This window comes from Prosopis cineraria, unplaced genomic scaffold, assembly GCF_029017545.1.
Source record: "Prosopis cineraria cultivar Desert tree isolate PC_DT_omini unplaced genomic scaffold, ASM2901754v1 PC6, whole genome shotgun sequence".
Classification (NCBI taxonomy): domain Eukaryota; kingdom Viridiplantae; phylum Streptophyta; class Magnoliopsida; order Fabales; family Fabaceae; genus Prosopis; species Prosopis cineraria.
This window is the reverse complement of record NW_026555337.1, coordinates 36,317,841-36,345,321: the sequence shown is the minus strand read 5'-3', so window position 1 is coordinate 36,345,321 and position 27,481 is coordinate 36,317,841. Positions and strand designations below refer to the sequence as shown.

The 27,481-nt window shown below is 38.8% G+C and overlaps 1 protein-coding gene across 9 annotated transcripts; it reads left to right on the top strand.

The window, feature by feature from the left end:
• The first annotated feature begins 275 nt into the window (after positions 1–275).
• LOC129313071 (uncharacterized) lies at positions 276–27,431 on the top strand. Of its 9 annotated transcripts, none has more exons than XM_054955915.1 (13): positions 276–629; positions 5,667–5,737; positions 5,844–6,018; positions 6,136–6,525; positions 6,641–6,855; positions 7,297–7,623; positions 7,754–7,964; positions 11,802–11,894; positions 12,004–12,095; positions 12,296–12,413; positions 12,591–12,676; positions 26,630–26,681; positions 26,756–27,431. In XM_054955915.1, the coding sequence occupies exons 3-13, from the start codon at positions 6,010–6,012 to the stop codon at positions 27,272–27,274; spliced, it is 2,112 nt and encodes a 703-aa protein (XP_054811890.1). In that variant the 5' UTR covers positions 276–629; positions 5,667–5,737; positions 5,844–6,009; the 3' UTR covers positions 27,275–27,431. The 9 variants fall into 9 exon arrangements, with proteins under 9 accessions (XP_054811890.1, XP_054811888.1, XP_054811887.1 ...); XM_054955913.1 differs by lacking the exon at positions 5,667–5,737 and adding an exon at positions 4,701–4,796; XM_054955916.1 differs by lacking the exons at positions 276–629; positions 5,667–5,737 and adding exons at positions 4,602–4,624; positions 4,701–4,796.
• The last annotated feature ends 50 nt before the right edge of the window (positions 27,432–27,481 follow it).

Sequence of the window (27,481 nt, the reverse complement as noted above, 5' to 3'; positions counted from 1 at the left end):
TAATTTTATTACCATATTTAGATCTACTTATTACGATTTGATTGGATATAAATATATTAAGTATATAAAAATAAGTTCATAAATTTTACTCTTAAAGTTATTTGTGTATTTTTTTATTCAGGTTGAGGGTAAAAAATGACCTTTAATTTAATAATAATTTAATAAAAATAGAAAATGGAGAATATAACCAAAAAAAAAAGAAAACAACGGCGACCTAGAAAAAATAAATACAGAAACAATAACCAAACCCAACAAAATTACCAGACCCTAATCCTTCTCATTCTACCTGCGAGTCTCAACTCGACGCCTCTCTTCTGACCGCACACTCTTCCGTTCGCTGTTGCTCGTTTCTGTGTCGTGATTGGGACCTCACCGGGATCCTCTCTCGTGTCCGTCGCCGTTGTGGGGGTTTGCCGTGGCTTCAAGTTTCAAGCTTTATTGTTGTTCTCGGCCAAAGTACGTCGTCTTCGCTGCTGCTGGTGTCGTTCTCATCTCCTCGTCGGCATTCTCAAGCTTCACTGTCGTTCTCGTTCTAGGACAAGTCCCTCGTTCGTTGGCTCCAAGCTTCATCTTCAGAGTTCAACTTGTTCGCGCTCTTCAAGATTCCTTCAGAGTTCAACTCCATTCCAGTTTGCCACCTCCCTCCCACTCACTCCCCCATATTTCACTTATAATTTCTGCTGCAAATTACTTTTTGATAATAATAATTTTACTCTGCCCGATTGTTGTTTCGATAATAATAATTCCATTATGCTGTTGAATTTCAGTCTATAAGCTGACTCTGAACTGCTATGAAGATTTTATTCCCTGCAATTTGTGTTTGAACCTGGATCTTTTCATCTTTAGGATTCTACAAAATGTTCATGTTTGTGTTTTTTAGTGTGTTGAAACTTGAAATTATTTTAGCCGGGAGATTAAAGTTATCTTAGACATTCAAGATGGATGAATGCCTTTTTATTTAAATGTTTCTTTTTACATAGTCAAATAAGAATATTTTTACACATTTTAATCGTCTGACTCCGGTTTCCTGGTTTGACCATGACCATTGAAGTGACCAGTGCTTTTAAGTTCCTTGCACGGAGCTTCTTTCCAATTTCCATTGCACAACAAATACTCTTCCAACCGGAATTTTCCCTTTCTGTCCCCCCCCCCCCAAACATCTATTAAGGATTTTCCTTTCCATTGCTCGAATACCATGTCTCTTGCTGTATTTATAAGTTGCTCAGCCTCACTCCCTCTCTAGTTCTCCTTCAACTTGCTTCTCCCTCCCTTGCTTTTTCTTCCGCCTCTTGCTTCTGGACTTGGTTGCTTTGTGGATTCGTTATTATTTCCTTGGATTAATTTGTTGCTTCGATTTGAAAGGCTTTATTCCCCTCTCCCTCATCTTGGCCCTCGGCTTTGATACTCTTTGTTTGCCTTGTAATGTGATCTAGTTTGCAGAGACACGTGGGCGAGCTCTAGTTAATTATTAGCACATTTGTAGGCTTGCTCCTTTTTTTCCTTCATGGTATGGACAGTGTAAAAACTGAGCATGTGTGGGGAATTAGAGAGACATGAATTAGACAGCATCCTCCTGTGGCCAAAGATAAAAAATTAGACAACATCCTCCAGTATATTGAAACATATGGGGACCACAACATTGTGACACTCTTGGTACTTAATGGATTAAAGGGACATGATTTACATGGCTACTTTGCATGAATAGATCAGATTACCATTTGATTTTGTTGGGAACTTGTTAATACAGTTTTAATGGTTGTGTAGTTTTCTTGTTTCTATTGCATTCTTTTGTCCTTTGCTTCTGAAAATTATTTAGGGACGAAAGAAATTATATTGCCACTCTGTTTTGCCTTAGCTAACTTGTTGAAAAGACAGTTAGATGATTCCATCCTTTTGAAAATTCATTCCTACTTTATAAATAGTCACCTAGGTTGTGACATGGCTGATATGCAGAATCTGTCCTTCTTTGCTGTCATTGGAGATTTTACTAGGCTATTCAAGGAAGCATGATGTGTCTTGTACATGTGTGTCTGCGTCCAATATATTTTTTTGGCTGATATGCGTGGTACTTCCAACACAGCTCCGACATGGACAGTTACGAGAGGATGCATGATGCTGCATTTTGAGTCATTTATTCTTTAAAGCTTTGAACCCTAAATCAAAATCCTAACCTGGTCCTTAAATGTCTTCTCCACTGAAAATGTTTTGGCATCGCGCCTCCACTTCTATTGTCAGCCTTTCCACTATAAGAAACTATTTTGGCGTCCCTGTTCACTATTCTAGCGACCTCCTTGCTTCCTTCAGTCTTACTTTCTCTTCTCTCCCACTCCCTTTCTGTTACGATTTGTTATTCATTCATTGGGCTATTTATTTTTAAAACTTAAGATTGCTTCTTTCTCTCACTCTCTCTTATGCTCGTGTTATACTAATTGGAAAGTGTTATATAATTTAGATTGAAAAGAGAGAGAAAGAGAGGAAAAAGAGAGAAAGGAAACAGAGAGACAGAAGAGCAAATCTGAATATGCAATTCTCATTAGAAATCTAAGTCTGAAATTAGGTAATCTATTGCCTCTTATTTGTAGTCATTATTCTCATTTGAATATATATCCTAGTCTATCCAAATTCTACTAATATAATAATAATAATAATAATAATAATAATAATAATAATCATAATCATAATCATAATCATGATGATGATGATGATGATGATAAATATCAAACCTATCTAAATTCTATTTAAATCATAGATCATCATCTTAATATATTTAAATAATCTAAACCTATTTAAATCCTAACATACCTAATTCTTTTCTTATTTATAATAATTATGTAACGGAAAGGAAGAAAAGAAAGAGCTCATCTGCACAATATTCACAATATTGGCTTTTTATTTCTTTTTTATTGTGGATTGTGTGTAGTCTTTGTCTCCTTTATTGTGATAGCCTGTGCTGTACAATTTTATTATTTTACCCAACTATTTGATTTTGGCATTATTTGATATGTTTTCTGTCTTTCTTTTTTACTTAGATATACATGGCTGGAACTAGTAGTTCAGGGAGTGTCAATTCTGCACGATACTGTTCTCCTAATGAGCTACAAAAAGATGGAACTCCTTTGTGGGGTTATGTGACTTTAGTAAATAGGAATAGAAAAGGGGAAAATATAACTGTAGGTGAAAATAGATATTGGAAGTGCAATTATTGCAATCGTGAATATAATGGCTCTTATTCTAGAGTTAAGTGGCACTTGTTAAAAATCTCTGGCAAAGGAATTGCTCTATGCTCAAAGGTTGATAATTATTGCTTAGCTGAGATGAAAAAATTGCAAAAAGATGCTGATGATAGAACAAAATCTAAGCAAGTGCCATTACCACCCCCAATTGTGGGCTTGTCTCCTTTAAGTCAAAGAGATAACATCCCTGTTCAAAGTGAATATAATCCAGGGAAGAGGAGGGCTGTAAGTCCATTAGAAAGGGCCTTCAACCAAGGAGCTAGAGAAAATCTACATGCTGAAATTGCAAGAATGTTTTATACAGCTGGTTTGTCTCTTCATTTGGCATGCAATCCATTTTTTATTAGTTCATTTCAATATGCTGCTAATAATGTAATTCCTGGGTATAAACCTCCTAGTTATAATGCATTACTAGGCCCCTTGTTGCAAAAAGAAAGGGCTAACATAGAGAGGTTACTTGAACCAATCAAAGGGACTTGGAGTAATAAGGGGGTAAGCATAGTTACATATGGTTGGACGGATATACGAAGGAGGTCATTAATTAATGTTATGGCTGTATTTGATGGGGATGCTATGTTTTTGAAGGCAATTGATGGGTCGAAAGAATATAAAGATAGATTTTATATGGCTGAATTGATGCGTGAAGTTATCGAAGGAGTCAAGCCTCATAATGTTGTTCAAATAATTACTGATAATGCGGCTGTTTGCAAAGCTGCAGGTAAACTTATAGAGGCTGACTATCCCCGCATTTTTTGGACACCATGTGTTGTACATACGCTTAATCTTGCATTGAAAAATATATGTGCAGCAAAAAACACAGAGGAAAATGGAATTCTGTATGATGAGTGTCATTGGATCAAGGTGGTTGAGGATGACGCAATGTTTATTAAAACTTTTATTATGAGCCATTCTATGAGATTGGCAATTTTTAATGAATTTGTGCCATTGAAGTTGCTTGCCATGGCTGAAACTAGATTTGCTTCAACAATCGGGATGTTCAAGAGACTCAAACTCATCAAAACTTGTCTTCGTACAATGGTTATAAGTGAAGCATGGAATACTTATAAAGAAGATGATGTTGAAAAGGCAGTTACAGTTAAAGACTTGGTTCTTAATGACTCTTGGTGGGAAAAGATTGACTACATACTTTCTTTCACAAGACCAATTTATGACTTGCTTCGGTTTGTTGATACAAATAAGCCTACACTTCATTTGATTTATGAAATGTGGAACTCAATGATAAAAGAAGTGAAGGAATCCATTTATAAGCATGAGAAGAAATTGCTATCTCAGCATTCAAGTTTTTATGAAGTTGTTTATGGGATCATTATTGACCATTGGACAAAGGGTTGCATGCCTCTTCATTATCTTGCTCATTCATTGAATCCTAGGTTAGTTATACTACAATGTTTGTCATTCATGATATTTTTAGATTTAATCTTAATATTTTTTTTTCACATGTTGTAGGTATTATACACCTCAATGGATTAATGGTGCATCTAATAGAGTTCCTCCCCACAGAGATGCTGAAATATCAAGAGAGAGAGTAAAATGCTTTAATAGGTACTTTAATGATCCTGATGAGAGAAAGTTGGTCCTTCAAGAGTATTCGAAGTTTTGTCTATGTTCAGAATTTTATTCATCACCTGATTCCTTAGAAGATAGGTGGAATTTGGATCCTAAAAGGTGGTGGCTAAATTATGGTTCTTTCACCCCGATTCTTCAAAGACTTGCATTGAGACTTCTTGGTCAACCATGCTCATCATCTTGCTGTGGAAGAAATTGGAGCACTTACTCTTTTATGCATTCATTGAAGAGGACCAAAATAACTCCAAAAAGAGCAGAAGACTTAGTATTTGTACATAATAACCTTCGTCTTTTATCAATAAAGAATGAAAAGTATTCCACTGGACAAAGTAGAATGTGGGATGTCCATGGAAACACTTTGGAGCCATTTGATGGTGTTGATGGTCTTGGAGTTGAGCAAGAGCTTGTAGGAGAATCTAGTAATATCATTGAAGATGAGGAATAATTTAAATTCATCCTCATCTATGACATTGACATTTTGAAATGTATTTGGTAACACTTATTTGTATTTTGTTTTGTCTTACCATTTATAACATTATGAAATTGTTAAAGTCACTTTTATTAGTTGAATTGTTACTTATGCGCACACAAATTTATTTACATATGTATAATTTTTTTTTAAAAATATATTCTTGTACCCATATTCAAAATTTTTAAAAATTGGTGTATCCATCATAGCATGCTGTATCATACCTGATATTCATACTTGTATCAGTGCTTCTTAGGTCTTGATTAAGTGAGACACTTGCATAATCTTTTCTCATATATTTATTGCTCAATAAAATTCCTTGTTTCCATGCGCATTGCCATATCATGATCCAAAAACCTGTCTGCACCATAATCAAGCCAAAGAGAAGGTCCCCTTTGTAATTTCCATTTGCTTCCTGGTTGGAAGACAAAATGTCTTAAACTTAATGGTAAAGAGAAACAGAAGCCATTCCAACTCCCCATTTAATGTTTTATTTCGAAATTTTCGACTCTTGTCCTAATGTGCTGACCCACTTATACTCTTTCCTTGTGTAGCAATACTACCTGTGAGATTGACGTGCTTAAAATCATCTCCGTCCAATTTATAACCTGAGAATGTGACTTGCTTCTCTCAAATGGGTTATCACAGTATCTGGTCCTGTGGGTGAATTATTGACAACCATATTTGCTTGGAGGACAAACTTTTTTCCTCCTAGTCTTCATGAAGCTTGTGAGTTTCTTGCACCATATGTTTGTATTTTTGTGCTTCAGCAAAGTTTTGTTTACAATACTTAAGCATAATTTTCCCTTTTGATTTGAATTTTGTGTTTTCCTGAGTTTTTTGCAGACATGTTTGAACAAAGGTGGGGGATTCCCCTTCCCGCCATGTCATATGCTGAATTTTTGTGGGCTTAGGATCTTATTGGATTGCCCACTTGACCTCTCAGCTCTCACAGTGTTCTCTCCTGTACCTACTGGGTCTATAGCATTGCCCTGCAAAGAAAGCAGCAACTCTCAAGCCTTTGCTTCTCTAGGCTTAGAAGATGGGTCTCACAAGAGGCTCAAAATGGAAAAGCCCCTTGATGCCAATGATTTAATTTTTGCAGAACCTTGGTACAAGTCTGTTAAAGATTTACATCTTTGGAACTGGTGTTCCATTGATGTTATATTGATCTCAAGACCTATGGGTATACTGGGATTGCCTTTTCTTACTCGAATGAAGGGTTTTTCAGCAAAGGTACCCACATTGATGTTCTCCATTCACATTGAAATGTTAATTTTTAAATGATCTCATTTTTGTTGTACTCTATTACCAAATTCTGTTTGCTTAGTCACTCATTTAAATTTGGTAGATTTATGTAACTGAAGTATCAGCAAGATTGGGCCAGCTTATGATGGAGGATCTTGTATCAATGCATGCAGAGTTAAGGCAGTTTTATGGACCAGAGGAATCTAACTTCCCTTCATGGATGGGGCAGGAAGGGCTTGAAATGCTTCATTCTGAGTTGAGAGAAATAATTTTGGGCAAAGATGGAGAAGAACTAGGTGGTTGGATGCCATTATACAGGTAGTCTAATCTATATTTATTTATGATGCATTTATCATGCATTATATACGTGACATTGAAGGCAATATGTTTGACTTAACTGACTATCGTATGAAGTAGATACTGTTCAATTTTTGGCTTACTGTTAGTTACTGTCTCAACTGTCATTTGAATCTTAGCAGCCGGAGCTTGGTTATTGAAAATGAGTCGAAAATCACTCCCTCTCTATCTGGGGGAAGATGAAAGTTAACTCTCGTCTCTTTATCCCTCAGTTATTTTCCTTTGGTATTGCTCAATTGTTATAGGTAGTCAAATTCTATCCGCATACATGCTGCTTGTTAGTGTAGTTATTATGTTGGTTCTTACACTCTCATCCTAATGTTGTTGGTTATTTTCACTTTATTCATTGATGACGAGTATGCAAACTTTAGTTATTCTGGCTATAATTTGGAAATTTCTCAGTGAGGCAGATGTGAAGGATTGCATATTGAAGGTTCAGACACTTAAATATGCAGAAGAAGCCTGCTACAATGGCATATTGATTATAAAGGCATTGAGCTCTGGCGTAGAATTTGGTAGTTGTAACTGGATTTTAAGGGGTCCAAAGGGGGACGTAGGCTATATTTCAAGCTCCAGCTTCAACTCTGCTCATGCAATGAATTTTGATTTCCATAGTCTACAAGGGACTCGCATGTTAATTTATTCAGATTTCTCATCCTTGAGTATCACACAAGATGAGGATGACAATAGTTCCTCTAAACGATCTGTTAATGACTCATTATTTCTCAGGTATGGTTTTAACAATTCGTTCTTGAGTTTCCAAATCTTATCCAGGCATTTCAAGTATTGCATTTCTGTAATTAAAGTGTCATCTCGCAGTCAAGGTGATGAAAATTTGTCATTAAATTTACTTTGACAGTGATCACAATAGCATCTCTGTAGAACAAGCAGAATGCTTCCTCAACTCTGATGAAAATTTAGAAGAAAAGGAAAAGCTGGTTTTCATATCATCCTGTGCTATGGAGTGTGTCAAAGGTGGTGGATCAGTACTAATTCCTGTTAGTCAAATTGGAACTTTTCTGCTGCTTTTGGAGCACCTGATAGCTTTGCTAGAATCTTCAGCAATGGAGGTACATATTCTTCTTTTGAATGTTTTACTATTGAAAGTTGTCAAGATCCTAATACGCCGCCAAAATATACATGGTGGTTGTCTTTGCTAGGCCTTTCTATGAAGTTTCTTCTCCTCTACCTTAAGACTGCATACCGATGGCTTGAACAACCCTGGGCAAGCTGACTGTGTTCAGCGGCTGTCTTGGTTGCTTTTCAACTTTTGTAACACTAACCTGTAGAGTTTTCAATTAACATACTACATTTTTTCTGTAATTTTGGGGCTAACAAGTTCAGACCCATGTCCCTCGTTATTTTTACTGGTTTTATTCACCTTTTCATGTTATTTGCTGCTTTGTCAATGGGAAATCAAAGTCTCATCAATAATTTTGTCTAGTGAACTTAGATAGCATTGGTTTATGGTTTGTAAAGTTTCATAAATATTGTGCAATCATTTCCGTAGTTAGAGATGAGAACCATTCGAGCACTTGCATCTTTTAACTTTTTGGTTGTTGGTCCTTGTCATGATGTCAAAGTTTTTTTGTCAAGCGGTCAAGAGTCTGGCCCTGTCATCACTATTCCTCATACAACAACAACAACAACAACAACAAGCTTTTATCCCACTAGGTGGGGTCGGCTACATGTATTGTAAGACGCCATTGTGTTCTATTATTTATCAAGCTTTTAGGAATATTATTAATTAAGAGATCGCGTTCAATAACTTTCAAGAGTGTTCTCTTAGGCCTTCCTCTACCTCTCTTAATCGGACTCAAAGTTATATGTTCCACTCTTCTCACTGGTGCCTCCCTTGGTCTGCTTTGTATATGCCCAAACCATCTCAACCGATTTTCTACCATTTTTTCCTCAATAGGTGCCACCCTCACTTTTTCGCGTACGTGCTCATTTCGAATTTTATCTTTACGTGTATGTCCGCACATCCATCGTAACATTCTCATCTCTGCTACTCCAATTTTATGCTCTTGCTGTCTTGTTAGAGCCCAGCATTCACTACTATATAACATTGTCGGTCTGATAGCAGTGCGATAAAACTTTCCTTTAAGTTTATTAGGCACCTTACGGTCACAAATAACTCCTTTAGCTTTTTTTCAATTAAACCATCCAGCTTGAATTCTATGTGAAATATCTCCACTGATTTCGCCATCATTTTGAATAATGGCTCCCAAATATCTAAACTTTCCACTTGAGGTATAATTTGATCTCCCAATTTCACTTCCAAATTATTGTCAAATAGTCCTTTACCAAATTTACAATATAAATATTCCGTCTTACTTCTACTCAGACGAAAACCTTTCGACTCCAATGTCCTCCTCCATAACTCAAGTTTGCAATTAACCTCTTCTCTTGTCTCTGCTATAAGAACTATATCATCCGCGAAGAGCATACATTTTGGAATTTCTCCTTGAATATGTTCCGTCAAAACATTTAAGATCAAGTTGAACAAATAAAGACTCAGAGATGATCCTTGATGTAGTCCAATCTTTATAGGAAAATCCTTTGTTTGACCACTAGGCGTTCTTATACTAGTTTTTACCCCCTCATACATATCTTGTATGGCTTTAATATAAGCAATCCGTACTCCTTTTTTTTCTAACGCTTTCCGAAGCACTTCTCTTGGTATACGGTCATAAGCTTTTTCCAAATCAATAAAAACCATATTTAGATCTTTATCTTTACAACGATACTTTTCCATTAATCTTCTTAGTAGATAAATCGCCTCTGTAGTTGATCTACCTGGCATAAAACCAAACTGATTCTCAGAAATACTTGTCTCCAATCTCAACCTGTGCTCAATTACTTTCTCCCACAATTTCATTGTGTGGCTCATGAGTTTAATCCCTCTATAGTTAGTACAATTCTGAATATCTCCTTTATTTTTGTAAATAGGAATTAATGTACTTCTCCTCCACTCCTCAGGCATTTTCTTGGACCGTAAAATCACATTAAATAACTTAGTTAACCATCTCACCCCTTCTTCACCTAAACATTTCCATGCTTCGATAGATATACAATCAGGTCCGTTGGCTCTACCATTTGCCATTTTCTTAAGAGCTTTCTTTACCTCCTTATCACGTATTATTCGATAGAATGACAAATTTTGTTCTCCTTCACCAGTTACTAAATCCCCCAAGTTACTAGATGAACCCTCTCCATCATTGAAAAGTTTAGAAAAGTAAGTCTCCCATCTATTTTTAATTTCATCATCTGTAACTAAAGTTCTTCCCTCTTCATCCTTAATACACCTTACCTGTTCTAGATTTCTTGATTTTCTTTCCCTACTCTTGGCAATCTTATAAATATTTCGCTCTCCTTCCTTCGTCTCAAGGCTCTTATAAAATTCTTCAAAAGCTTTAGAAAGAGCTTCAGCCATAGCTCTCTTAGTTTCCTTCTTAGCCATACGGTACTTTTCCCAATTTTCCTCGTTGTTACACAAATGTATGGCTTTAAAACAGTTCTTCTTATACTTGATTTTGTCCTGTACACTATTATTCCACCACCAAGACTCGTTATCTCTCGGACCAGAACCTTTTGATTCTCCCAAAACTACTTTTGCAACCTCCCGTATCTTTTTAGCCATATCCTCCCACATGATGTTAGCATTTCCCTGAGATTCCCAAATTCCTTTATCCAAAAGATTTCGCTTGAAAATATCTTGCTTCTCACCTTTTAATTACCACCACCTAATCCTTGGTGCTACTACTTGTCGACGTTTTTGGATTTTACTCATAATACACACATCAAGGATTAGGACCTTATGTTGTGTCGTTACAGCATCTCCGGAGATCACCTTGCAATTTTTACAAAGTCTTTTATCTATGTTCCTAACCAAAAGAAAATCAATCTGTGACCTTGAGGCTCCACTTTTGTAAGTGATGAGATGCTCGTCTCTCTTCTTGAAACAAGTGTTGGCATCTTAAAATCATACGCCAATGAGAAATCAAGAAGAGTGTGTCCTTCATTGTTTAGCTCTCCAAAACCAAAACCACCATGCACCCTCGCATACTGATCAGCTTCCCTCCCGACATGCCCATTAAAGTCTCCTCCAATAAAAATCTTTTCACTCTGTGGTATGTGTCGAATCAACTCCTCCAGATCCTCCCAAAATAATTCCTTAAGACTGGCTTCTGTCCCGACTTGCGGCGCATAAGCGCTAACAATATTAACAGTCTCATGTCCAATTATCATTTTTAAGGAAATAATTCTGTCTCCAATTCTGCTAACTTCTACAACGTTCTTCTTCCACTCCTTATCTATAATGATACCTATTCCATTGCGTGCACTTATTTTTCCTGTATACCAAAGTTTGAAACCTTGAATATCTTTAGCTTCTTCTCCACGCCATTTTGTTTCTTGCAGGCAAAGGATATTGATTTTCCTTTGAATCATAACCCCTACAACCTCTACAGATTTACAATTCAATGTCCCAACATTCCAAGTACCAAATCTAATTTTGCTCTTATGGACTAACTTCTTTAGCCGCGTGCGTCCAGAATGACGCGGTAGCCCTTGCTCATTTAACACTACATCCGGGCGCCGATGCAGCGGCTCTAACTCACTTATCACTGTACTCGAGCCATGCAGCGCGTTACTTACGAGCAACGACCTAGCATTAACATTATAACGTCTATTGTCCATGTTCATGATAGATTCAACAAAGTTTTACGTTGGCTGTTGATGGCCTAACACAACCCTCCTTCTTTACCCGAGCTTGGGACCGGCTATAAACATAGGCGGAGTTATCACTATTCCTCATAATTAAATTAAATTTCAATGTAACATGGGCATGTACACATCCACTCTTAAAACCATGCTTGTTAAGTTACTAATTTATTTGTTTGCAGGTTCCAATTTATATAATTTCTTCTGTGGCGGAGGAATTACTTGCAGTCCTTAATATCATACCAGAATGGCTCTGCAAACAACGACAAGAAAGGGTAAGATAAGACACGAATTTGTAAACGTTTCACTTGTATACAGTTTTTTAAAACATATTTGTTTGTAGTTACTCACAGAATTTGATGTTTAAATGACTTGGTGATGCAGCTGTTTGCTGGGGAACCATTGTTTTTGCATGCTGATCTGATAAAACAGAAGAGGCTTCATGTGGTTCCAGCTATTTATTCACATAAACTCCTGTAAGTTTTTCCTTGCCCCTTCCTGTGTTTTGGGGGTCAACTACTCATCAATCTGTAGTGATTTTGTCCTTCCTAGGCCCAAAACCATGCTGGTTTTTTTATTTTCAACATCTTCTGGGAAAAGAACACATTCTGAGTTATTGTCAGTAATTTCAAAGTTCACGAAAAGGGCTTGAAAGAAACTGATGGTTTGTAATTAGAATGAATTGGCAGGAACCGTGTATTGTATTTTCTCCTCATTGGAGTCTGCGCCTTGGTCCTGTTGTTCATTTGCTTCGATGTTGGAGTGGGGATCCAAAATCTTTACTTATCCTTGAGGTACTATTGCGTTACATTGCACATTACATAATTTTATTGCCTTTTGTGAAGTTTGTTTGCAGTCTTTCTTTTTCCTCTATGAATAAAATTTAATATATTTATGCACCTTGAACACGTAGATTTTCTGTGATGCAACCTGGACAAAGGTGCCTAATGTTGAATTTTTATTGTTTGCAGGATGTTCTGAATCCTGAACTAGCACTTCTACCTTTCAAGCCAATTGCAATGAAGGTTCTTCAATGTGCGTTTCCCTCTGGAATAGAGTAGGTTTCCCTTTCCCCTACCTATATGTCATCCAGTATGAAACTCAATTTGTGCTTGTTCTTTTTATTTGGACAAATGAAGATTTTTTTGGGTGGAAAGAAGGTAGCCATAGAGGTTTTAAACTGAAACAAAGCTGTTCAATATCTGTGTGTCAGAAATAGAAACTCCCTTGAAACAACCATGTGCAGAGCCTCTAAACAAAGCTAGAAACTCAATCTTATAAAATATTTGAGGATGTTGGGAATCCAAAACCTGTGTTTATGGATGTTCAATTACAGCTTCCTACTACTAGAAGAGTAGGTGGTTGTTCATCACTAGCCTCGTTTTTTCTCTTGGGTTTGGGCCCTCGTATCCTAGGTTGCACAGATACGGGTACGAGTATCGGATACGATATGGTGATACGGCAAATTTTAAAAATTTTAGGATACGGTGCGGGGATATGTGAATTTTTTTATATAAATGTAAATAACAACTCAACTATTTAAAGTGCATAGCAATTCAACCAAATACAAAGTGATCAAAGTGACTTTTTTTTTTTTTGTAGCTCATTCATAGAAGAATAACGAGCTGTTCCCCTAGAATTATTAGTTGCAGCCATATCTAATTAAACAAAAAAAAAAAGGAAAAAACAAATTGAAATAAACTAAAACAAGACAGGACCAGAACCATTGAGAATCATAGTCAAACTAAGTCTAAAATAAACAAAGTGAGCAACAAGTTCTGTGCATATGGAGAGCAAGATATTAAATTAATAATATAAATAATAGTCGAACTTTGAAAAAAGCAGCAACATAATAAAATAATAATATGCTTCAGTTTCAGGCTATCATAGTAGGCAGAGAAGACGAGTGAGATATTTTAACAAGAACTCGAAGGTAGAGAAGAGAGAAGGCGAGATGAGTAAAGGACGAGAGCCTTTATTGGACCGACGAGCTGAGCAACCACAGAAGACAGAATGAGATGCGACTTGTGAGGTGAGAATGGATGGGTTCATGACAGCACAAACAAGAAGGCATGGATAGGGACGAGAGTGATGAATGAGACTAGGGAGAGATTGCAGGATTCGAAAACATTTGAACTGCTGAATGGTTTGCGCATTAGGGATTTAGTTAAATTTTTTACGCAAAATGCAGTGTCCCGCGTAGAAGTTGTGTCCGCTGTGTCAAAGTCGTGTTGCCAAAAAAAAAAAACTTGTCAGACACGGACGTACTCGCATGGAGTGAGTGTCTGTGTCCAGTACATATCGGGCACGGATACAAACCAAAATCGGTGTATCCGTGCTTCCTTGTATCTTGTTACCCTTTGCTTCATCGGAGGGCAAAGATATGCCTTAAAAATCTGTAAAATCACTGATAGGAAAAAGGTTGAAGAAGTAGGATAGAAGAGAGATATAAGATAGAGTTTGAGAAGAAGAGGAGGAGAATTCAGAAAAGAATGAAGGAACAGAGAAAAATAGAGAGAGAGAATCAGGTTTCTGAATGATACATTTTATTATGATATCAGCCTAATTACAATTAAGAGAAACCTAGTATTTATAGGCTTTAGGTGCAGAAAAGTCAAACAAAACAACAAATGACCTAACTTCCCTTTAATAACTACCACTACCTAAATAACACATGGTTTTTATTATTTTATATATCAATACCCCCTTTTAACAGCCCTTGTCCTCAAAGGTTTGGAACTTGAAAATTTGGAAACTGTTTTTGAAAGTTGGACAAGGACATCCAGCTTGCTTCCTCATCTGGCTTAACTTGCCACTGTACGAACACTTCAGTAATAACTCTTCCCTTATGTCTTCCTACCCTCTTGTTCAAGATCACTTGCGTAATAAGGGTAGCTGGAACTTTTGGCCAATTTTCAGGGGGATGCCTCTGTTTGACAGATGGATTTGGACATAATTTCAATAGCGAAACATGGAAGGTTGGGTGAATTCTGTAGGTGGGAGGGAGTTCTAACTTGTATGCAACATTCCCTATCCTTTCCACCACTCTATATGGCCCAAAATACCTTGGTGCCAACTTCTGTGTACTCCTAGAGGCTGCTGAAATCTGTCTATAAGGCTGCAACTTGAGAAAAACCCATTGTCCAACCTCAAATTCATGATAAGACCTCTTTAAATCAGCACTTTGTTTCATTCGGTTTATTGCTCTGTTAAGATGATACTTCAAAACATTTATCATATGGTCTCTTGTTGCAAAACTCCGGTCTACAGCTTCAACCACAGCTTCTTTAGGTAGATATGGAGCATATATTGGTGGTTTTTGTGCATAAAGTAATTCGTAGCGTGTTGCCTTGGTTGAAGTGTGGAAAGTTGTATTGTACTGCCATTCTGCCAAGTGTAATCACTTACTCCATTCCTTAGGAGTTTCCCAACATATACATCTAAGATATGTTTCCAAGCAACGATTCAACACCTTAGATTGTCCATCACTTTGAGGATGGTAGGATGAAGTAAGCTTATTGTCACGGCCTTGGAACTCCCTTCCCTTGAACCGTGCCGGCCTTAGCTTGATCCCTCTCTTGATCTTTGCTAAGTCAGCTGAATCCCACAAGTAGGCAAAGAGGCTAAGAGAGCTAGATGCACAGGTAGAGAGTAGAGAGCTTGAGTGAATGAACTTTGAGAGCTTTTACACTATGCTTGAATGAGTTACAAATGAGGGGTGAGGGGGTATTTATAGGCCTCCCCCTTTCTCTAGAAAATTCCCACCTCCTTAATGGACGGTTGGGATTGATTCGATCTAACGGTGTACATTCTATCTCTAGATAATTCCATAGAAATATCTACAAGGAATATCTTGATATTTACAAGGAGACTGCTAGAATGTACAAGAGCAAGATATCCCTAGAATGATCTAGATGTTTCAAGTGCTTTCTACTCTAGAGATATCTAGGTCTTTCGAGGTCATACCGGCACATTCCAGAAGACTCCGGGGCCTTCTTGATTGTCCTGGATCGTTCCGAAAACTTCTAGAATATCTTAACCTCATGAAAATTCTATCTTTGTCACATTCTCCCCCACCTATTCGAGTGACGTCCTCGTCACGGCATCATCTCTATAAGATTGAAGTAGTTCTTCAAATTGCCAAAGATCTCTTTGAGATTCCCATGTTGCTTCGCTCTCTGGCAATCCCTTCCACTTGATCAAGTATTGTGTGTCTGGTGGCACACCTCTTTTCCGCACAACTCGGTGACTAAGTATCTCTTCAACTCCTCGATCATATGCCTTAGTGATGGTCGGTGGGGCACGTGATGATGTTCCTCGCGTCGGGTCATCCTGATCTTCATGATAGGGTTTCAACATGCTAACATGGAAGACAGGATGAATCTTTAAATTAGTAGGGAGATCTAACTTATATGAGACTTTCCCTACCTTCTTGATTACCTTATAAGGACCTTCATATTTATGAATGAGGCCCTTGTGCACTGATCTGAAGGCTTTGAATTGTTGTGGGAGAAGTTTCACCATTACCATGTCCCCAACTTGGAATTCTATTGCACGCCTTCGTTTGTCAGCAAACTTCTTCATCTTCTTAGTAGCTTTTACAAGGAATGATCTTGTTTCATCCGCCCGTTCTTGCCAGGACTTAGCCATGTTAAAAGCTCCAGGGCTCTTACCTTTATAGGAGGTTGCGAGGGCATGTGGGGTGATTGGTTGTTGCCCCATCACAGTCTCAAATGGGCTCTTTCCTGTCGTCTCACTCCTCTGTAGGTTGTAGGAGAACTGAGCCATATCAAGTAACTTAGTCCAATCCTTCTGATTGGCACTAACAAAGTGCCGCAAATAGCACTCAAGCAAAGCATTCACCCTCTCAGTTTGCCCATCTGTTTGAGGATGAAAGCTAGTTGAGAAGTGTAGCTCCGTCCCCAATAGTTTGAATAGTTCTGTCCACAGCTTTCCTGTGAACCTTGGATCTCTGTCACTGACGATAGTTCTAGGAAGGCCCCAGTACTTTACCACATTTTTGAAAAACATCCGAGCCGCTTCCTCAGCCGTGCAGTCTGTCGGGGTAGCTATGAAAGTTGCATATTTGGAGAATCGATCTACTACCACCATGATGGATCCAAATCCTTCTGACTTAGGTAATGCTGAGATGAAGTCTAAGGAAACACTTTCCCATGGTTGGCTCGGTGTAGGTAAGGGTTCGAGCAGTCCTCCAGGCAATTGGTTGTCTACCTTGTCTTGTTGGCATACAAGACAAGTCTTCACATAAAGTTCCACATCCTCCCTCATGTGAGGCCAATAATAGGCTGCTTCTAACAAAGCCAAAGTTCGCCTCTGACCTGGGTGACCTGCTCATTTAAAGTCATGACACTCTTTGATCAGCTCCTTCCTTAGGTTTGCCCATTTAGGGACATACATGTGCCTTCCTAGAGTGTAAAGGATATCATAATCCACCCAGAGTCTCTTAGTCTTCCCTTCTTTTGCTAGTTCCATTAGCTGTAGGGCTATGGGATCTTGGGCCATTCCTTCCTTAACCTTTTCGACCAAGTTCCCACCGACTTGGGTTAAGGTTGCCAGTTCTGCTTTTCTACTTAAGAGCATCAGCAACAACATTAGCTGCTCCTGGCTTATACTCCAACACATAGTCAAACTCAGCCAAGAAGTCTTGCCATCTTGCTTGCTTTGGCGTCAACTTCTTCTGAGTCTGGAAGTAACTAGTAGCCACATTGTCCGTCTTGATGATAAACTTTGCCCCCAGCAAGTAATGCCTCCAAGTGCGCAAGCAATGGACTATGGCCGTCATCTCCTTTTCCTGGACCGTGTACCGCTTCTCGGTATCATTTAGCTTGCGACTTTCAAAGGCAATAGGATGCCTCTCTTGCATTAGGACGCCTCCTATAGCAAAGTTAGAGGCATCAGTATGTACCTCAAAAGGTTTTGGAGAAGTTAGGAAGTGTCAACACTGGTTCTTCCATGACTGCCGCCTTCAAGTCCTCAAAGGCTTGTTGGCACTCCTCCGTCCAAGTGCAACATTTGTTCTTCTTCAACAACTCTGTGAGAGGGGCAACTCTTGTCGAGTAGCCTTTGATGAATCGTCGATAATAGTTTACTAATCCCAGGAAGGACCGCAGCTCAGCCACACATGTTGGAGGCTCCCATTCCTTTATAGCTTGTACCTTTTTCTCATCCATCTTGAGGCAGCCATGTGAGATGACATGTCCCAAGAAAGAGACTTCCTCCATAGCCAAGGAGCACTTTTCCTTCTTCACATAAAGCTCATTTTCACGAAGGGTCTTGAACACAATCTGGAGGTGTTCAGCATGTTCCTCCAGTGTGTTGCTATAGACAACAATGTCGTCTAAGTACACCACCACGAACCGATCGAGATAAGGATGAAAGATCTTATTCATCAAAGTGCAAAATGTGGCTGGTGCATTGGTTAGTCCAAAAGGCATAACTAACCACTCGAAAGACCCATATCGTGTCACACAGGTGGTTTTGGGTTCATCTCCTTCAGCAATTCAAACTTGATGATACCCAGACCTTAGATCCAATTTGGAGAAGTACTTTGCCTTTCCCAGGCGATCAAACAAGTCAGCTATCAAAGGAATAGGATATTTGTTTTTAATAGTTACCTTGTTGAGAGCCCGGTAGTCGATGCATTGGCGCAAGGACCCATCCTGCTTCTTTTGGAATAAAACCGGTGCCCCAAAAGGTGCTTTTGATGGTCGGATGAAACCTGCATTGATCAAATCCTTTAGTTGCTTCCTCAATTCCTCCAACTCGGGTGGTGCCATACGATATGGCGCCATAGCCGGTGGCCAAGTTCCTGGTTCCAGCTCGATCTCATTATCCACTTCTCTACGTGGTGGAAGCTTCTTGAGCAACTCAGCAGGCATAATGTCTTGGTTCTCTACCAGAACACGGGCAATTATGGGAGGGACTTCTTCCTTAACCTTGTCCCCAGGGTCAATCTCCTTCAGTGTTGCTAAGTACGTAGCCTCTCCTTTCTTTATTCCCTTTTTGACTTGCAAGGCTGAGAGTTGGTGTCCACTGCTCACCCTTCTTGTAGGCACAAAGCAAGGGTTTTCCTTCTCGAGTATACAAAGTAAATTATAATAGGGCATGGGGTAAGCGTTTACCTATCTGAAGAACTTAAGTCCCAGCACGACCTTGAAGTCATCCATAGGAACTACGGAGAAGTCTATCTTACCACTCCAGCTCCCCAAACATAGCTCAACTCCTTGTGCTATGCCACATAGTTGCTTAGGAGGTGAGTTAACTGCCTTCAAACTTCCTCCCTCTTGCACCACCTTGAGGCCTATTCTCTTGGCCTCTTCTGGAGTGATAAAATTATGGGTAGCTCTAGTGTCACACATTATGGTAACAGGTGATCCATTCAACTTCTTGTCTACATACATCAAGCCCTCACCTTTAGGATTCTTTGGCAAGGGTTTGACCTTTAAACCATTGAGGAGTCGTAGAGATCCCATCCCCGCTTCAGGCTCCTCTTCTTCAGCCTTTTCTATTATGGCTGCCAACGTACCTAGTTTCAGACATTCTCTCATTCGATGAGGGCCTTTGCACACAAAGCATCCCGTCTGATCCTTAAAGGTCTTCTTTTGTCCTTCAGGTTGTTTCTTCTGTGGGAACCTGCTATCACCCCCTTTGGATGTCCCCTTGCCCTTGTCTCCCCCACCTTTTCCAAAATTAGGTTTGGAAGACTTGGGTTTAGAGGGCTCACCTTTTTCCTTATGGTACTCTGTGAGACTTTCAGCTACTGTAATTGCCTCATCAACGGTCTTCACGTCATGCCTCTGTAGCTCATGCTTGGCCCAGGTCTGGAGACCATCGATGAAATAGAAGAGAGCTTCTTCACTACTCAGATTAGGAATCTGAAGTGTTAAAGAAGTGAAGTCTCGTACATAGTCAGAGATAGTGGTCTTATGTTTGAGATCCCTCAATTTCTTCCGTGCCTCGTAGACCACATTCCCTGGATAGAATTGCCTCTTTAGCTCTTTCTTAAAGTCCTCCCAAGTATTGATTGTGCAAAGCCCTTTGTGTATGTCTGCATGCTTCCTTCGCCACCATAGCATGGCATTGTCTGTAAGGAAATAGGCTGCGGTACGTACCTTGGTTTGATCATCAATCATCCCCAAGGTGTCAGCATAACATTCCATCTGCCATAAGAAGTTCTCAACTTCCTTGGCATCTTGTACCCCCTTGAATTCCTTGGGTTTGGGAAGATCTAACTTGACTTCCTTTACTCCACTATTTCCATCCAATAGTGGGCTTCTTCCTCTTTCTTCTAAGGAAGTTTTCAGAGTGTCGAGCTGTTGTTGCATCGTGGTGATGGCATCCATCACCTTTGTCTCTAAGGATCTCACGGCATCCTCCCGTTGATCCTCAAAGTTTTGCAAGGTATCCACACTACTCTTTACCTCATCAAGTTCTTTGAGAGTGTGGCTTTCCAACGTGCCCATATCACCCTCAACTTTCGCTACTTTACCCACCATTTCCTCCATTGCTTTTTCTAGAGCATCAATTTTTATAGAGAGTATAGTAAGGTCTTCTGAACGTATCTTACTAGAGCCTCGTGTCCTCTTGCCACCTTGGTGTGGAGGTTGGCATTCCCTTCCCCTCTCTTCGTCGTTAGCAAGAGTCTCCTTAGTCACACCCGACATTCTTGCCTACCAGTAGCGCTATCGAAACCACGGCTCCCTCGAACCTGGCTCTGATACCACGTTCGAAGGATTGGATTAAGTTACTTGATGTGGCTCAGTTCTCCTACAACCTACAGAGGAGTGAGGCGACAGGAAAGAGCCCATTTGAGATTGTGATGGGGCAACAACCAATCACCCCACATGCCCTCGCAACCTCCTATAAAGGTAAGAGCCCTGGAGCTTTTAACATGGCTAAGTCTTGGCAAGAACGGGCGGATGAAACAAGATCATTCCTTGTAAAAGCTGCTAAGAAGATGAAGAAGTTTGCTGACAAACGAAGGCGTGCAATAGAATTTCAAGTTGGGGACATGGTAATGGTGAAACTTCTCCCACAACAATTCAAAGCCTTCAGATCAGTGCACAAGGGCCTCATTCATAAATATGAAGGTCCTTATAAGGTAATCAAGAAGGTAGGGAAAGTCTCATATAAGTTAGATCTCCCTACTAATTTAAAGATTCATCCTGTCTTCCATGTTAGCATGTTGAAACCCTATCATGAAGATCAGGATGACCCGACGCGAGGAACATCATCACGTGCCCTACCGACCATCACTAAGGCATATGATCGAGGAGTTGAAGAGATACTTAGTCACCGAGTTGTGCGGAAAAGAGGTGTGCCACCAGACACACAATACTTGATCAAGTGGAAGGGATTGCCAGAGAGCGAAGCAATATGGGAATCTCAAAGAGATCTTTGGCAATTTGAAGAACTACTTCAATCTTATAGAGATGATGCCGTGACGAGGACGTCACTCGAATAGGTGGGGGAGAATGTGACAGATAGAATTTTCATGAGGTTAAGATATTCTAGAAGTTTTCGGAACGATCCAGAACAATCAAGAAGGCCCCGGAGTCTTCTGGAATGTGCCGGTATGACCTCGAAAGACCTAGATATCTCTAGAGTAGAAAGCACTTGAAACATCTAGATCATTCTAGGGATATCTTGCTCTTGTACATTCTAGTAGTCTCCTTGTAAATATCAAGATATTCCTTGTAGATATTTCTATAGAATTATCTAGAGATAGAATGTACACCGTTAGATCGAATCAATCCCAACCGTCCATTAAGGAGGTGGGAATTTTCTAGAGAAAGGGGGAGGCCTATAAATACCCCCTCACCCCTCATTTGTAACTCATTCAAGTATAGTGTAAAAGCTCTCAAAGTTCATTCGCTCAAGCTCTCTACTCTCTACCTGTGCATCTAGCTCTCTTTGCCTCTTTGCCTACTTGTGGGATTCGGCTGACTTAGCAAAGATCAAGAGAGGGATCAAGCTAAGGCCGGCACGGTTCAAGGGAAGGGAGTTCTAAGGCCGTGACATTATGCTCTACTTTGATCACTTTCAAAAATTCTTTTCAGAAATTACTGATAAAAAATTGGATCCCTATCACTGATGATCTCACCAGGAGTCCCATGTAGCTTGTAAATATGATCCATAAAATGTTGACTCGAGGTAGCTGCTGAAAAGGGATGAAAAAGGGCCAAAAAGTGAGCATATTTGCTCATTCTATCCACAATAACCCATATTACCTCTTTACCCTGGATTTAGGCAGCCTTTCAATAAAATCCATTGCTATGTTCTCCCAAACTCTTTCAGGAATGGGTAATGGTTGCAATAAACCAGGGGTAGCTGCTGTCTCATACTTGCAACGAGCACATGTATCACATCCTCTTACAAAATCTTGAATATCCTTAATGCATTCCCTTCCACCAAAACAACCCTTGAACCCTTTGATAGGTAGCATGCACCCTGGAGTGGCCTCCTTGTGGACTAGAATGCAATCACTCAAGGATTTATTGCTTAACAGCTGTAACATCACTGACTACTAACTTCCCTTTTCATCTTAACAATTGTCCATCCCGCACATACTTGCCAATAGCACCTCCCTTTTGCTGCAACTCAGAAATTACAGCCTTCAAATCAGCATCAGCATCTCAACTCTGCTTAATTTTCTGAAGCAATTCAGGAGAAGTGGTATCAAGTGCCATTTGTAACAACTGAGGCCCATGCAACCTTGATATGGCATTTGCGACAGCATTTTCCTTTCCCTTTTTGTAGCAAATTTCATACTTATAACCCATCAATCTAGCTATTCAATACATTTGAAAAGGAGTTTTTAATTTTTGTCCCAATGAGTACTTCAAGCTTTGTTGATCGGTTTCAATAACAAACTTCTTTCTCTCCAAATATTGGTGCCAATATTCCTCTACTTGAACCACTGCCATCAATTCTTTTTCATAGACAGACAACTTCAAGTGTTGAGGAGCCAAAGGTTTGCTGTAGAAAGCAATAGGTCTGCCTTCTTGCATCAATATAGCACCAATCCCAAAACCGCATGCATCTGTTTCAACAACAAAAACTTTATTAAAGTCTGCTAAAGCAAGTACAGGAGCTGAAACCAATACTTCCTTCAATTTTGTGAAAGCTTTTGCTGCTGTATCAGACCAAAGAAATCCTTGTTTCTTTAATAAATTGGTGAGAGGCCTTGTAATCTCCCCATAGTGCTGAATAAAACGTCTATAATATCCTGTCAAGCCAAGAAAAGCTCTTAATTGTTTGATATTGGCTGGTTCTGGCCATTCCAGTATTGCTGTCACCTTCTTAGGGTCAGTAAAAACAGTCCCACTCCCTAAAATACGATCCAAATACTCAATCGTAGTTGCTGCAAATGTACACCCCCCCATTTTGACATAATATTGATATTTTCTTAGGATTTCCAGCACCTTTGCTAAATGCTCCATATGATCTGTAAGAGAAGAAGAGTATATTAGGATATCATCAAAGAAAACAAGAACAAACTTTCTTAAAACGGGTCTAAAGATAGAATTTATTGCTCCCTGAAATGTGGCTGGTGTAGTGGTCAAGCCAAAAGGCATGACCAATCATTCATAGTGCTCGGAATGTGTCTTAAATGCTGTTTTGTAAGCATCTCCAGGTAGCATGCGAATTGGATGATATCCAGCTCTTATATCTAACTTGGCAAACCATCGTGTAGCACTTAATTCATCAAATAAGTCCTCCACAAGAGGGATAGGGTACTGATTTTTGATAGTCCTTTTGTTTAGCTCCCTATAATTTATATGCATGTGCCACGGACCATCTTTCTTCTTAACTAACACTATTGGAGCTGAAAAAGGAGAAGAACTTTCTTGAATAATCCTAGGTTGCAGAAGTTCTCCTACTAGCTTCTCAATTAGTTCCTTTTGACTTGAAGGATATCGATATGGCTTTAAATTAATAGGATCAGTCTCTTGTTGAAGAACTATAGGGTGATTGTGACCTCTCATGGGTGGCAGCCCCTTAGGTTCATTAAAAACATCAACAAATTCTATCAAAACTTGCTGGATCCCTGGACGTGGACCTTCCTATCCCCCTGTTATAGCAAAACATTGCATTTCTTTAGTTGTTGATTTAATAAGCTGTAGTAGAAACTTCTGTTCATCTTTGCCCCCCCTTGGTTTCTACTTTTTTTGGTTGCACCATCCTCCACAAGTTAGGCAAATTAGCTTGTAATTTGCATAGTTGATCTCCATGCCAAAAATACAAGGTGAGTGTCTCATAATTCTAAAAAACATTCTTGATACTCTTTAGCCAATTTAACCCCAACATTATGTCACAAGTCTTAAGGTCAAGGATTTTGAAATCAAAGACATACTTATCCCTGCATTTTCCATTTTAAACCCTTCTATAAGCCATGTATCTTGAGTTTTTCTCCTCCAGCCACTTCTACCCATGATTTTGGTGTACAAACAGGTTGCCAACCTAGCTTCCTTGCTGTTTCCAGATCTAGGAAATCATGGGTACTCCCGTTATCTATCAGAATCTGTATTTGCTTCTTGCCACAATGTCCTACCACTCTTATTGAAGATGCACCCTCCACACCTTCTATTGCATGCAAAGAAATGAGTGGAGTTTCATCTTCCTTGCGTGCTGCTGCTTTTGACACCTCATTTGGCAATTCTTCTTCTGGGTCCTCTTGTATTGCAATAAAATGCAATTGCATCTTCTGTCTTTGAAAATTTTTGTGACAATAGAAACGAAGATTTTTGCTCCTATGTTCTGCTTGTGCAGAAAGAATTTTAAGGGCATTAATACTATTTTTAGAAGAAGTGAAAGTTTTGAATGCACGGATGTTGACTTCCCTTTTTGTGGGGTCCCACCACCAAGCAAAGCTTGTTTATAAGAGGCCTAATTATTCTAAGACCCTTGTGATGATGCAAAAGGAGGTGCAGCCACGTGTGCGACATTCTTTACACTTGTTCGCTTGTTTGCTTGTCTTTGCAAGGTGATCTCTTGCATGTGCGCCAAAGAGTGGACTTCTTGGAGGGTTTTGGGTTTAAAGAGTCTAATTGGACTTGTGTAATTCTCCATCGGACCTTTCATGTAAGCTTCAACCAAGTATTCTTGTGAAAGATCCAGTTTGCAAGCAATAGTGTCAAAGGCGTCATTGTACTCGGCCAAGGATCTTTTTATCCATAGACGCATCAAGTCGCTCATAGGTGTCTCATGAGTGGGTTTGGATTGCTGCTTCAAGGCTTCAACATACTCCACCCAGGTCGGAGTGAAACCAAACCAATTCTTCTCCATAGCCGTGTGCCATGACCCAACTGTTTTGTCCAAACAAACAGATGCCATCTTGACTTTCTCGTTTTCAGGCTTGTTGTCAAGGTCGAAGTATCTCTCACATCTCATGATCCAACCCAACACGTCGAGCTGAGAAAATATGGGAAAGTCCATTTTTGTGAACTGGGTAGGTTGTTAGTAATCTTCTTTATGCCTCGGATCTTCTTTACGAAAACATTGATGCCCATTTTGGTCTTCTCTGTTTTGACGACCATGGGTAGTAGACTCGTCATCCCTTTCACGCATCAAAGGCTGAATATTTTGTGAGATACTAGTGACTTGGTTACTAAGCGTGTCAACAAAGTCAAGTTTGGTGAGTCTTTGTTCTATTTTGTACAGTCTTTCTTCCATCTTTTGTTGGGTTTGGTTACGGGTCTTCACCATATGCCATCAGATGATAGAAAAAAAGAAAGGAAAAGTGGCTAGGGAACGAGTGCTCTGGTACTGATAGGAAAAAGGTTGAAGAAGTAGGATAGAAGAGAGATATAAGATAGAGTTTGAAAAGAAGAGGAAGAGAATTCAGAAAAGAATGAAGGAACAGAGAAAATTGAGAGAGAGAATCAGGTTTCTGAATGATACGTTTTATTATGATATCACTCTAATTACAATTAAGAGAAACCTAGTATTTATAGACTTTGGGTGTAGAAAAGTCAAACAAAACAACAAATGACCTAACTTCTCTTTAATAACTACCACTACCTAAATAACACATGGTTTTTATTATTTGACATATCAATCACTCTTCGAGCTTTAGTTGAAATTGCTAGAGGTCCGCTAAAGAGTTAGCGCTGATGTGTTCACCCAAAAAAAAAAGAAATCATTTAAATTTCATTTGCATATTTCTTATTCTTCTTAGTTATTTTGCAACTCCACTTAAGCCTTCCAGCTTGTTATCCCAACCTGCAAAAAATTAAACATGATTTGCAAAGAATTGATAAAAGAAAATAGAAGAAATAAATTTATCAAAATGATATGGAACAAAAATCTCGTTTTATATTTTTCTCGATAGCCATGCATAGGAGAGTCTCCTAAGGGCCAAAAGTTTTAAAGTCTGTTTTATTCAGGATATGTCTACTTCTGAGTTGCTAAGCATATTTATAATGCTAAATACAATTTAAAAAATGAATAAAATCTAAATAACTAGATAATTAAATAAAAACTGAGTAAAATCTCCTAAAATCTATATTTGGATAAAATAGTGAATAAAATCTAAAGAAATAAATATCTAAATAAAGTCTAAATAACTATATATCTGGATAAATATCTAAATAAAATCTACATAACTAAATATCTAAATGTAATCTACATAATATTATTAAATGGAAAATATCTAAAATAAATTAAAAATAATATTTATTTTTAATGTCTTTAACTTCTCAAATTATTCATTCTCTCTCCATAATTGGTACTCTATCAAGGTACAAGTATCATTTTTAATCCATCAAATCAAATTTTCCTTTCCATTCCAATTTATTCTGTGCTCCAAATGAGATATTTTTTTATGGGCCTTTGTGGCACTATCGATGAGTAACATTTTCCAAGAAGAGGGTGGACCTGTCTTGCTTGCACCCTTTTTTTTAGAAAAACATCCTTGTGTGTGTTTGAACGTCTAGGTTTAATGTCTGCCAAAAATTTGATCATAGTATTCTCTTGGATGACTTTGTAGGTTGCAGAAAGTACTACCTTTGTTGAAGATATTGCAGCCAAAGATAGTTCTGGTGATTTTATACAACTTGCGTGTATGCATTTCATATTGACCTTACTTTCTTTTGACTCCTTATTTTTTATGTAGTTTCCTGAGGATTTAGGGTCACAGATCAGTTTTTCAAGTGCAAGCTCATTCACAGTTTCTCATTACACTGAAGGCAAAACTCTGAGAGTACCATGCCAAAAAGACAAGAGAGAGTTAAAAATTGCAAGAGACTTGGCTTCTCAGTTCCAATGGAAGAAGTTGAAGAAAGAAGACATCAATATCTCGAGATTAAAGGGGGAGTTATTCCTGGAAAATGCTAAGCATCACTTGTTTTTGCAAAACCAACAAGAAAATTCGTCAAAAAGTAGGCCTCTGCTTCATTGGGGTTCACCTGATATGGGAAGGCTTTTGACAGCATTATCAAAGTTGGGCATTAATGCAACTCTGGAACATGTTACAAGTAATACAGAACCACATAGTACCTGTGTTCTTCATGTGCAGGAACCTCACAGAGCTTCAATAGAGGTTGGAGCAACCCGTACTGTTATTACTGCTGCAAATGAGGATGTGGCCTCCCTAATTTTTGAAGCTATAGATGGCATTATGGATGGGGTTTGAATTAGTGACCTTTATTTCTTTGATGTTTTCACAGAATTTTTTTTTTCATGGTGACTAAAGTCAATCATGGTTTTGTGATTTGCTCTTTGATTAACATTGGGATTATCATCTAATTGAAACAAAAGGTTTGTTATGGAATATATATGGTAGTTCATAATGGTGCATTGTCACTAGGAGTGAAAATAGGATAGGTTAGATTAGGCTTTG

What these genes read in the sequence shown, in the direction of transcription:
- LOC129313071 (XM_054955911.1), top strand. Translation starts at nt 3,036, where the DNA reads ATGGCTGGAACTAGTAGTTCAGGGAGTGTCAATTCTGCACGATACTGT. An exon ending in GCTCATTCATTGAATCCTAG is followed by an intron (nt 4,625 to 4,700) that starts GTTAGTTATACT and finishes CACATGTTGTAG; the next exon opens with GTATTATACACCTCAATGGA.